We start from the raw sequence: 13,496 nt of genomic DNA, 5'->3' as shown, positions 1-13,496 counted from the left end.
CACTAACCCCAGAGGAGAACTAAACCGTCAGCTCATGCACGTGTGCCTTCTGCCCAAGGAAAACGACCAGACATACTCTGCAGATTAAATAATGGATACAGGTGTGTCATAACAAAGACCACACGACACATGAAAACATTTCAAGCCAGCCAGTCATTACAATAACTGTACTCCTCCACCTCCACCTCCACCTCTCAGAACAGCGGAAGTCAGACAGAGCATCCGAGGAACGGGGACTTGGAGGCGCACCCGGGCTTCCTCACATATCCTGTTGCCGACTCCTGCCCCTGGACCACAAGCCAAGACACAGACTGGCACCTATGGCTCAGGGTCCAGTTACAGCTCCTTAGGGCTCACGCAGACTGAACAATCAGGATCTGTGGCCTCACTCACACCAGTGAGGAGTCCAAATGCTCCCTTCAGCACTCCTTTCAAAGCATCCATCAAGTTACATGGTCACTGTTATCCTACATGCCCCCTCCGTCACCTGCTTTAATCACAGCCCTGATAAAACGCTTTCTCCCCTGGCCTCTGTCTCCCTCTCACCCTCTCTCCTAGCTTTACTTATCACCTTTTCAGCTCTTTATAAAATAGATATCCTGCCGGAGTATCACATCAAAGACTCAGTTTTGCAGGCATGAGTGCTTACAGGGTAACTCCATTTAGATACTCCACAAATATTTCAAACCCCCCCACCCCCTACACCAAGCAGGCTTTCATTCCAACTTCTTTTCTGTTAATGCCACAGTCACGAATCCATCCAGGTGTAAAGTCACTTTTTAGTCCTTCCTCTTTCACTCCTCATTCCCAGCCCTGCCCATGTCCGCTATTCCTCGTATTTCATCTTTCTCCGTATACACAGCCCCCTTTACCTTCGTCTGTACTCACTCTCGCATCCTCACTTTACTGCGGTCATCTAATCGGCCTCTCCAACTCCCTTTTCTCCCCATCTCAGTTAATCCTGCTATCATTCGCCTTCCAGAAACACTGAGCACTTAGTACTTTCCCCACATTGTCCCCTCTTCTTAAGATCACAGACTAGCTTTTTTATTATCTATTTAAAGGTGACCTCAGTCTCGATTGCACCCGACCTCCTGCAGCCCATGATCAGCTGCAAGGTGTGGACCACAGTCAGGTGTTAACCCGCTCCTGCAGCTGACAGACTCCTCCCACCCTCTCATCAACATTGGGCAGCCAGCTCCCTCACCAGTGGCACTTCTTCACTTGACAAGTTGGGTCTGGCTGAAGCTCAGGGTATCTTCTCGTGTTTTACAACTGCAGCTTGGGATTCCAAGCCTTCCAAAGCAGCCCAAGTTCTTTCTAACCAAGTCTTCCTACTCCCCTAACTGACCTCTTGCTGCCTCCCACCCCATCCCCTGCACCTGTGCACATATCATTTCCCACCACTGAAGCACCCTGCTTTCTCTTCCTTAATCTTTAATAACATGAGACGTCTGCAACAAGTCAAAGCCACAAGGTCTATGGTTGGATTTTTTCCCACTGCCTCCTCTCCAAATAAACTGCAGGAAAAGTCCACAAGGAAAACTTTCAGGCCCTCTTTCAGATTCTTAATGAGAGTTACCATAAACTCAGCCATAAACAGAGAACAAAACTCAGGAAAGATGAGGCTGTCGGGGAGCTGGCTGGCCCACTCCTGCGCTAAATGATTCCTCTCACGTATCAACCAGAACTGAATTTAAAATCCACAAAACTACATACTGTACGCCGCTGATCTTTAGAGACGCTACCCAAGAGCTGTAAACACGCGTGTGAAATATGTGTATCTGCTGTGCTGCTTTCGAGGTCAATATATCACAACACTTTTCCTTAATGAGTGCTAGCACTCTGAAATCATCCTTGTTTTCTGGATTCTTTCAGCACTTACAACATTTATGTTAGTCTATCCCCATGTTTATAAGCTAAAGACTTTTAAAACTACAATAAATTATGTATGTATGTGTTCATCTAAATCCTAACACATACTGCAGTCTTGACAACTGAATGGATAACACACAAATGTATAAACATTTAATAATTACCTAATTTTCATTCTACCGTAAAATATTCAGACAAGAAACAATATTACATAAATAGGACATAGATCCAGCAAATGCCTATATTTTCCTCTAATCTCACAATTCATAGCTCCATTTTGTGCCAAAAAACTCCCAAAGGACTGATAAAAATTTCTCTAAAATTTCTAAGAAGCAATGTCCTCGTATTTGATTTTAACGTTCAAGGGTAAGCTCTGTTCCTACTGCAATTTAATTCAAACATGCACGTCAAGTTTTAGTTGAATTAAGTACATTGCTCAGTATATAGGCATGCTGAGAATATATAATTACATAAACGTGTCAGAATCTTTCTTCCCAGAGCTGGTCCAGGCCGTGAATTGACTCTGTGAATTCCATTTAAGCCCCTGATTCCCATCAGTCCCATTATTTCCTTCTCCCTAGAATTTAGGTTCCATGCGAACAAGGAGTTTTGTCTGATTTGTTCTCTGCTGTTTTCTAGCATTCACAACAGTGCCAGTTATATATAGTAGGTGCTCAATAAGCATTTCTTGAATGAATGAATGCTTTGTTTCCTTAAACCAAACGATGCATAACAGACATGTTACTGTATTTGTCTTTAAAAAAAAAAATCACACGTAATCTAGAAGAAAATCATTTTGAAGGTTAAATAAAAGACTTGCCAACAATGAATAAATTACCTTCTCAGGGGGTACAGTTGCCACTAAAACCAAAAAAGAAAGAAGAACATTAGTACAATTTAAGACAATACACTATATGATATTTCAACTTTTAAAAAGCAACAAAAGTCCAGTAAGTCTCCAAAAGGATCAAGAATCAAACTAAATCAAACGCAGAATTATGGTCATCTACCATTTTGGAGAATTCTACCCATGACCAACAGGGAAAAACTACTGGTGCTGTCATTCCTCAATTACAGGGGGACCAGATAGCAGACGTGATGAAGTTCTTTCCACCTCATTCATTAACTAAAAGAGTTAAAAGAGGCAGCACCTCCCGGCACATTGTTTCACGCCTCATCGCAATTTGGTAAAACCTCCCCCATCTTCGAAAACAAACATTTTCATTGTGCTTATCCTTAACATAATATATCATGTTTGAAATGCTTCCTGATGTCAATGTTAAAAAAAAGATGCCTCTATTTCAATAAGAGATGTAAGAAAGGACGCTGCATTCTTGATGCAGACTGATCTTTAATGAAGCCCTGTGAGCATTTTCGGGAAGATATGCTAATGAGATTAAGAAAAAAATCACAAGCCAGTAAGATCCGATGAGAGATTAGCATCAATACGCTGACCAAATTACATATTACACAATCATCAGCACTGTGACAGGGTGGTGGTGGTAGTGGTTATGCCGCCCTGTTTTGAAACACTTGCTTTTCAAAAATCCGTATGTAGTATTAGTCCTCAAGCCTTAGGTCAGTAATTATAGGGATTTTTCCCATGAGTCACCATCCCCATAAACATCAGTACACAGATTTGGTAGATGCATTAACTTCTAAACCCCATCAGAGCACCAGATTGCTACCACTGCTGCAATATACTTGTGGTTAGAAAAAGTCAACCGACAACCTATTCTGCCTTTCTCACCACCCAGAAAGTCATGACGCAGAATCTGGACCACAGCCCATTTCCTCCTGCTTGTGCAAAGGAGGAGGAGTTGCAAACACCTGGCCACGACACCCGAAGTGTATAGGAACAAACTGGCCAACACTGTCAATTCTAGGTGAGGTCCTGCCTGGGCTGCCAAGCCCTGGAGAAGGGCAGCGAGAGAAAGAGCAGAATAAAACAGGCTGGAACACACAGAGGTTCAGAGCCTTGGAAAGAGACCTCTATACCAGGGGGGAGGCCTGGCCAGGCTCCCAAATCCTCACTAACCTGGGCACCTTCTCTCCTCAGAAAATCCATCAACGGGTACCCTGAATTCTGACTAAGAATCAAAAGCCAATGGGAGCTTTATTAGAGCCAAGAGATATTCCACACAAAGCTCAGAGTTTTGTTCCTTCAGTCTGGGGTGGGCTCTTTCGTGGTAACAATACTCAAAGGATTGGATATGCTAGTTTATATGGAGAGATAGAAAGATAATTCCTCTCTCTGAAGTCAGAGAGAGAGAGTCAAAGTCAACTGTCTCTGGTCTCCCTCTGGAGTATGAGGCCTTAGCCACTCCCTTGGAAAAATATGTTCCTTGGTCCCATCACATACTCTCTGTACGACACCTGACAAGTCAGGCTCCCTCTTTCTGTCTTAGGATTTTCAAAGGACTTCACTAGGTGATTTCCAGCATTCCTTTTGTTGACCCTGTCTTCCTGCATTCTGCCTCCCATTATCCCTGTTTGCCTGTGGGGCTCTGCTTCTTGGAAGCTCAGTTAATGCTTTAACTTTTAAGTGTGCAGATTCTACTATTTAAAGTAAATGAAAGTTTGTTAAATGGCCCTCTAGACACAGAAATTAATTCGGGCTATATCCTGAAGAATCCAAATCACTCTCCAGGGAAAAACACCAAGAAAAAGTAGGTTCCAAACACAAGACAGTGTCCTAAGATTACCATGGAATAACCAGCTAGGTACCTATTACTTTGAAGCAGTGCTTCTCAATCAGGGTTAATTCTGCCCCCAGGGGACACTGAACAATGTTTGGACACCTTTTTGGTTGCAACAACTGGAAGGGGGAGGGTACCACTGGCAACTAGAAGTTAGAGGCCAGAGATGTTGCTAAACATCCCACAGAGCACAGAGCAGCCCCCCACATCAAAGAACTATCCACCCCAAAGTGTCAACAGTGCCAAGGCTGACAGCCCTTGTTCTAGAGGGGATGGGCAGGGAAACCACAGCAAAGACACACAGATGGCTAGGTCCAAGATCCATTTCCACTCTTACCTTCTGGCTCCGCAGCTCCTGGCCCCTGTTCCCGGGAGAAGGTCAGGGCCTCCACTGGCTCTTCCTTGGCTGGGAGAGGTGGAGGATGAGTACTTTTAGCAACAGGTTGAGTGTTCTTTGGCTTGACAAATACAGGTCCTTTACCTACATGGTGATGGATCGGCCTGCGTCTATGAACGCCAGAAACCGTATAACCCATTCCACCAGGACAGATTTCCTTAAAAGCAGCTAGATTTGGGATGGGAAAATATTCCTTTTAAAAATCTAAAAGTGCAAACTTATACAGAGGAAAATAGCATGATGAATATCTCTTAATAAATCATCACTAATATCGTTACATTTAAAAACTTCAAAAACGGATGCAAAATGCTTGAATTCCTGTTAAACTAGTATAGTTACAGAAAACCAAAACTTTTCTCTTACTAAACATTCCTTCATCTGTTACTTCCTTATTCTCCCAATCAGAATTATATATATAGCATATATAGCATATATCAGAGCATATATACATATATATCAAAACAAATTATGAGATATTATATGTATTTTTATTATATACCACATTATGTATTATATATAAAAATATATGTAATACGTTAGAGTTTTAGGTTCAGAACATACTATATATATTATATATATCTCATAAGTGTGTGTGTGTGTGTGTGTGTGTGTGTGTGTGTGTGTGCGCACGCAATATCAGCAAAAATCAGGCTTTTCCTCTTACTTTGGTATGGCTTCAGTAGTTATTAATCAGGAGCTCAGTAATATCTAAGTTAAATGACTAGCAAGAAGGTTAAAAAAGAAAAAGAATCCACTATTGAGGGCAAGGAGGTGCTGAAATCTTCATCAATTTGTTTCCAGTTGAAGAGCCCAAAAGAATCAGCCAGAATGGAGAGTCTCAGCCAACAAGGAGAGGCTGGTTAAGAAGGCTTGGAAAGGACAAGTGGTTTTGAAGAGAGATGGTGAAAAGGAATCCAGCCACGTACACATGCTCAAGAGATGGTGGAAAGAAACAGAGGAACAAGGTGACATCAAGTTAGAGTGCAGTTAGTTTCAGGGCAAGGGATGACCAGTGAGCAAAAGCCGGACTATGACCAACTGGTCGAATTATCTCAAGGACAAGAAGATATTCTGTGCCTCAGAACTACTATCCTCGCCAGGAAAGCGGTTTTGTACGTTTAAACAAAAAGCAGACTGGGCACATGTGATTTGCTAACCTCCACTGCATAATCGCCAGGAATAAGTCAAGGGGGAAGACAAGGCCGGCAAGGCAGTGTGTGGCCAGAGGAGGAAAAATCCACCTCACCCCTTTGGTGTTGGTATTGGAGGCAAGTTACCAAGTGCAGACACCAAGGAGCTTATGGTCAACTTTTTTTATTTCTACTTTTAAAATTGAAAGTAAAATAGTCACTTCTCAGTTCCACTGAACAAGAGATCTCCTATTGAATGTTCTGGACCTAAAATTAGTTCAGTAAAAACAAAACTCTAAAATACTCCTTAAAGCAGGCTAAAACATTGTTTTTCTAAGGATCACACATGAAATGGTGGAATCTCATTCTTACGTTAAACTATGAAATACAATTTCCACATGAAAGAATAACTGTTTCCAGAAAAAAGCATGTTTTTCTAACAAATGTTCAAGTATTAATGAACTAAGTATTATTTTTATGAAAATCACCATATAAGCAAAAATTGGTTACATGCAAACATTTTATCTTTAATGTTACTTTCAAATTTAGCTATTGTATTTTACTGAAGAGCCACCTTCTTAATTTATGCTTCATGTTAGGGTTACAGAAACTTTCAAAATTGAGCTTAAAGAGGAATGATTACCATGAATTATCATGATTATTTATTTCATTGACTATTACTTTTAAACACTGAGAGACTCAGATCCCACAGGAAGATACTAGGACCTTTTGAAGATGTCAAAGATTATCCAGTATACTAAAATGCCATCAACACACTGTCTCTGCCTTACCAGTTCTTTCTGATCCCAGCCATCAGAAGAGGTGGCTCATGATATTTATATTTAAATCTTGTCTACGACAGTGTAAGTTACAGGTTTGAGACATTAAAATAAGTGGGAGTTTATGCTCTTCCCTAAGAGGGAACCATCTTGTCAAACAAGAAATTAAGTACACTGTTTATGCCGACCCCATGGGGGGCTACTCTTTTTTGGGATAAGATCACGCCCACTATTTGCAGGGTATGTTTCTTTCTCTTCCACTTGACTCTGCTTGACCCTGCTTGAGAAGCTGGTGACTCCCTGAGAGGAGTAGGGCACACAGATAAATTTATGTTTTCAGGGCATTGGGCCATTACGTACCAAACCGAAGGATAAAGAATAAATCGACTTCTTAATATTCAGTCCCCACCCAGAAGTTCACAGGAGCTTCAGCAGGACCTGCCCTTGAGTTATAAACCTTCACAGCATAAGTTCAATCATGAATATAGTTTTCTCCATTTCCAACTGGAGAAATGAAGTGCAATATTCTCACCGGAACAGTGACTGAGTAAACAGCCCCAGGTCTAGTCACTGGGCAAGTGATGAGCAGTCAGTCGTTAGGAAAGTACAGACCCAACAGGGCACTTTTCAGAGCCAACTTAGGGCCCTAGAAGCTACGGAGAAAAAGTCATGGCTCTTCTCAATGTCCAAAAGGAAGTCTAACATTACACAGAAATTGGAAAACCTCTTCGTAAGTAATTTTTTCCACTGATTCAACCTCATATGTTCGTGGTTTCTACACAAGTGATTAAAATTACTTAATAATACAATGCATTTTAAAGTCAGAAACCAAAAATAACCCAAGCTGCCAAAATCATCCTGTGTGCCTGTGCAGCAGGGCACGGATGTGAGTGCACGGCTGGGCGCATCTTACCTGTGCCTGGGAGGGGGCATTTCTCACAGTGCGGGCCCCAGGCCTTGCCCACACTACAACAGCAGAGCTGCTTGGTGAGGTGAACAGACAGAGGGTGCATACACTGCCTTCCGGAACTGACAAGTCGGTAACACGGCCCCTTCTCTTCAGAGATCACAGGGGTGTCCGCTGAAGCAGAGAGATAAGGCCTGATGTCACCCAAGAAACAACAAAAACCAGATCGACATTTCATGGAACAAACATGAACATCTGGATTCTTAGAAGCCACGCTTCAGAATAAACCTACGTAGTAGATTCAGGGCATCACCCTTCTTGACTTAGAGTCAGTTTACCAAATGAGTTCTAGAGTCAGGACATCAAACGTCCCTGTCTCTGTCTGGTCCTGTCTTTCATTTTAGCAAGCATTAAAAATCAGGTTTGTGTCCCTAAGTGAAAAGAAGTAACTTCGACCACAATAAACCCACCCAAATAAAGTAGTCATCTATTATCAAAATCACTGCCTCGTTTGTTATCTTGTATTTTGCCATAACAGAGGTACTTCTAGGGCAGAGTCTGGTAAACAACAAGGCACCATGGAAAATCAGGAACTGAACATAGCTGATACAAGTCAGCTGCTGCTCTTCTCCCTTCGAGGATCGTGAGAGCTTGCAAGGCCCCAGCCGGTCTCATTCTGGGCCAGTGTCCAGCGAACGGGAGGCAGAGAGCAGCTTCTGACTGCCAACGTCACACAAGGCCCCCAGTCCAGGCGGCACACCAGAGAAGGAACAGATAATATCCTCAACCCCTCAGAACATGTTGCAAAAGCACATCAGGCCGTATTCATCCAATACCTAAATCCTAATCCTGACTCTTCCCCTATAAATTGAGGAGACAAGACTTCATTAAGCTAACAGCTCCTGAGCACACAAGGCACACAGCAGGATAAGTAAGATACAACCCCGCCTTCAAGAAATCCATTTTCTAATGTAAATATGCATGGAGAATATTCTACAAAGCCAGTCCCAGGCCACGTCAAAGCTGCAGCACAGACCAAGCCTCACGGTCACCTCTCTGTTCTTTCCCCACATCAGCAAGAGCTCTTCTCCACTGTACTGCTGTCCAAATGAGGTTTTCCCGATTTGACTTTCCCCTACCCAATTCCTCTACCACCTCCTCTTCCTGCTCAGAGCTGAATTTTTATTCTTCCAAAAGGACTGACATTTCAGCTACAAGAAACAACCTGATTCAATTAAGGCACCACAGCACAGTGAAAAGGGCAAGGGTTTTTAGAACCAGACAGATGTGGGTTCCTGTAGCGGGCCTACCACTTGCCAGCCAGATAACCTAGGGAAATCCCTCACACTGGCTGTGATGGCTGATCTGTGTCAACTGGGTGAGGCCCCCATACCCAGGTCCACCAAATATAGGTCCGAATGAGGATGCAAAGGTAGTTTTCACATGAGATTAACATTTAAATCAGCAGAATTTGAGTCAAGCAGAGGACTCTCCAGAGTGTGGGTGGGCCTCATCCAAACAGCTGAAGGCCTGATGAGAAGAAAAGACTGATCTCCCCAGAGGAAGAAAGGAATTCTGCCAGCAGACTGCCTTCACACTCTGGCTGTGACATCAACTCCTCCCTGAGTCTCCAGCCTGCCAGCCTACCCTGCGGAGCTTGGGCTTGCCAACCTCCACAACCATGTGAGTCAAGTCCTTAAAAACCCCTCCCCACCTGCCCACACCCTATTGGTTCCGCTTCTCTGGAGAGAACCCTGACTAATACACTGGCTGAGCCTCAGTAACGTCCTCACTTATTAATGACAAGCTCAATGTAGAGACTAAAAAATACCATATGCTAAACTTTTGGTTCAGAGCAGACACAAAATACACGTCAGCCTTCCTTATTACTAAAAATAGGCATCTCTGTCCTCTTAAGGGCACTTGGACACAACTTCATCACTGCTTAGTGGTAGAACTTCAACGAAGTGAAAATAGTTTAAAGAAAGGTTCTTATAAGTGGATTGGAAGATGGGAGCATGGGATTGAAGGGATCAAAGGAGACCTTCCTAAGGCTCCAAAACTCACACTTTCTGTAATAAAAAAGCCAGGTCTGCCCAGAGCTACAGAAAAAATGCGGTAAATGGGGGAAGTCTGAGTCTTTACCTTCTACTCATTTTCTGGAGCCTCTGCAAGTAAGCGATGAAAGATCAAAGGTTACAGAACAAAAAAGAAATTTAAGAGCATGGTTATTATCCCCCAAAGGATAATAAGTTTCTGGAATAACCAACTGTCACTTATACAGCACGTGTATACGTGTGTCTCTCTATAGGTTGTAAAGCTTTCAATCGCATACATAGTTCGAGGATAATCAGCTCACAAAGGATCTTGTTCCAAAATTTCTCCTCCAAAGTGTTTGGAATTTATACCCCTAATTTCCATAGAAACAATGTCTTGTCAACTCACAAAAGCCTATTTTACACATGGTAGGGCTTAATTATGGTACTAATTGCATTAATGTTAGTTCCAGATCCCAGGAACAGGGTCATTTAAAGCAGAGCAGGGAGTTTCCTCAAATCCTGGACACTGGCCTCCTTGCACTGACTTCTTCACGTTCACTTCCTTGTATCCATCTCACCCACGCATGCAGGGAAGTGACACTATCTTAGGAACTGGCCTGGTGACACCGACCCTGCTCCCCTATCCACGAACGCTACTTTGAGGTAATCTACCATGACTGTCCCCAAAACGAACCCCAAACGCCAAATCAGCAATTCAGTTTTTTTAAGGAATGAATACACGTAGTGGTGTGTAAGTGAGCTCTAAGAGACTGCTTGCTCTTGGCTACACACGTGAGAGAAATCTTCAAAAGTAATAAACATATAGCTCTGTACCCAAGTAGGGGATTGAATCCTCAGCAGATATCCAGTGAGGCTGGCGATTCAATTACAAACCGCAATAAGAAGGTAAGAGGCTCTGGTTCTCATATTTGGGCTCCCCAATAATGTATTAAGCAACTTACACTTAATTATAGGGTTGGACAATCAACTCTGATTATACTTTCAAAGATAAGCTGCTCTTATCAATTCGAACAGACACAAATGTAAATATTATTAAGCAGAAAACAGATTAAGACTTCAGAAGATAGCATATAGCTAACTTTTCCTACTAGTCTGTTATTACTCTCCCCACCTCCAAACACCTCCAATATCCTCATTCACTTCTAGGATCAAATTCCACATTAGAGTGTTTCATGCCTTTAAAGTCCTTACGCAATGAGTGTTGGAACACAGGTGTGGGAGCAGGTCACACTTTCCTAGGTACCACCTAGGCAAGAGATGACTTTCCTAGGGAAGTAAGAACCACTAGGCATCCTTTTTGGGAAATGGGCTATTAAAAATAAATTCTGGAAGAATCAAAATAAAAGAAACAATGATTCTGAGACCATTGCAGTGTTGGACCATCTGTTGTACAGTGAGACTAAACAGTGCCTCCCCTTAAATACGTGACTTGTTCCTGTCAATTCAGACCATTTTCTTCTTCCTCTGGAAAGGCTCCGCTTGTGGAATAAGAAAGATCCAGTCTCAAATCTCCTTCACCTCTCTGTGCCTCAATTTCTTCATTTCTAAAGTAGGGGAACAATAATACAAACCTTACAGAGATATTTTAAGTACTATATTTGATAATCCATATAAAGTGCTCATCACAGTGCCTGGCATGTAGTAAGCACACAGTAACAATGATCACATCACCATCGTGGGTTGTGCCGTTACTGCTTTTATCTGGGAGCAAACAGCTGGCACAGATTTGTTGGTCCAACCACAAGGACGTGATGCTGTGAGACCACTAAGTGAGGAAAGCCAGGGGCCTAAGCTGAGATGGTTGCAGAGGAGAGGGAAAGAAAGGAAAAGGCATAATATAGATTTTGAAGATTTAACGACTTTCTTGGAGACTAAAGGGCTCAAAAGAGTAAGGGCTGACACAGAAGCTCCCAGTCTAACTTCCCGGGAGAACAGCGTCACCATGGACAAAACCACCAAGTCAGGAAGGAAAGCTCATTTCAGGGCAAAGGGGGAGCTCTAGGAGTAACTTACCCGATCAGCTTTATGAAACAACGATCTAGAACCATGGGGCCTAATTCGCTAGCCCCTAACCATATGCCGCTACTCTGATAAAATGTAAATGAGATACAATCTAAAATTCAATCTCTCAGTCACACTAGACGCCTGTGACTGGTGTCCATCACATCAGACAGTGCAAATACAGAACATTTCCATCATCATGGAAAATTCTATTGGACAGCATTGATCAAGCCCAAAAGTCAGCAAACTTTCTTCACGAAGGGCAAGATAATAAATGTTTTAGGCTCTGTGCTCCATGTGGTCTCTGTTGCAATGTCTCAGCTCCGCCATGGCAGCGTCAAAGCAGCCTTAAACAATATGTAAATGAATGGACATGGCCGTGTTCCAGTAAAACCATTTACAAAAACAGACAGTGGGGCGGATTGGCCCACAGGCTATAATTTGGCAGCCTCTGATCTAGAACCCTCAATTTGGAGGAACAAAACCCAATTTTAAATCTCAAATGTCAGTTAAACTGTACGATCTTGAAAAGTTACCTTGATTCTCCTAGCTTCAGTTTCCCATTGTGTAGAATACTAACATATCTCACAGAAAAGCTGCAGAATGTAAGAAGGAATGACATTCATAAACAGGACTGGCTTTCAGGAGGGGTGTGTCCTTCAATCGCACTGACTTCCAGCTCCAGAGCACATCTTCTCTCTAACCCTCTCCACTTGTGTCAATTAGCACCAAGTCCATGGGTCAAGGACACTATGAAACAGCAAACCTCCAGGCTCAGAATTCTTTTACCTGAGCCGTTTTCTACAGGACCTATGGCTGCACTCTCCATGGCACTCATCCTGTAGCTCCTGAATTTCTCAAGAAAAATGCAGGTCAGGAAGATGGAAAGCTTTCCTACTGTGCCTGCAAAGGTTATTATATCTTTCTTGGATTTGCTCTGACGAACTCTGAAGTTTCACCTTTCCCCACAGATAGGCAGGAGCAAGTCTGGAGACCGCTGTGGCAGTGGCATCCTGAGCCACAGATGCACAGTTCAGAGGCAGCAGATGCCAGGACCCTCCCCACTTTCCTCTTTCTGCTTGGCTATGTCAAGGACTGACAGCGGGCAAGGAGAAAAAGTGATGTGGTTGCAACCTTTGGCTGCAGTCAAGGAATTCTGAGGGTGTTCACCTCAGTGTATTTGAGAACAGGGAGAGCTTCCCACTGCTCCCCGGCCACTGCCAAGTGCATTTCTTTGAGTTCACAGAGTCAGCCACACCTTTTATGGCCTGAATATGCCCTAAATTCATGCTGCCTGAGCAAACGTGGTCAATCTCCTTCATCTGCTCCCATGCTCTAGCCAAGGTTGTTTTTATACCTCACAAGAACATTTATTCCAAATGATAAGCAACAACAACTTTGCTTAGTGCCCCTGTGTGTCTATGTGCATGTCTGTGCACGAGTGTATGCATGTGTGTGACCCCCAGTCGCTGGTTACTTCCCCGGGATCATCAAGGGTACCACCATCTTGCCAGTATTTTTTCCCCTTACTTTGTAAGTATCACCTTCTTTCCTCATTCTTTCTCAACTGTCTTCATACTTCCCCCATCGACTTCTTCAAAATATAGTTCACCAACAAATTAGACTGGATTGAACCAAGTCACAAATC

General features: G+C 43.0%; 1 protein-coding gene across 11 annotated transcripts in view; it reads right to left on the bottom strand.

Moving 5' to 3' along the window:
• Positions 1-13,496, bottom strand: part of LTBP1 (latent transforming growth factor beta binding protein 1) — a 369,687-nt gene that overhangs the window by 111,341 nt on the left and 244,850 nt on the right. For 7 of the 11 annotated variants that reach the window (XM_074378708.1, XM_074378705.1, XM_074378704.1 and 4 more), the window contains 3 exons: positions 7,794-7,961; positions 4,912-5,139; positions 2,714-2,736 (listed from right to left, as the gene is read on the bottom strand). In XM_074378708.1, the coding sequence (XP_074234809.1) occupies positions 2,714-2,736; positions 4,912-5,139; positions 7,794-7,961 (419 nt within the window). The remainder of the gene's footprint in view (positions 1-2,713; positions 2,737-4,911; positions 5,140-7,793; positions 7,962-13,496) is intronic. The other 4 variants (XM_074378709.1, XM_074378706.1, XM_045504801.2 and 1 more) reach the window with 1 other exon arrangement.

The sequence above is a fragment of the Camelus bactrianus genome, chromosome 15 (assembly GCF_048773025.1).
Source record: "Camelus bactrianus isolate YW-2024 breed Bactrian camel chromosome 15, ASM4877302v1, whole genome shotgun sequence".
NCBI classification, from domain to species: Eukaryota; Metazoa; Chordata; class Mammalia; order Artiodactyla; family Camelidae; genus Camelus; species Camelus bactrianus.
Note: the sequence above shows the minus strand (reverse complement) of the source record. Positions and strands in the feature narration are given on the sequence as shown.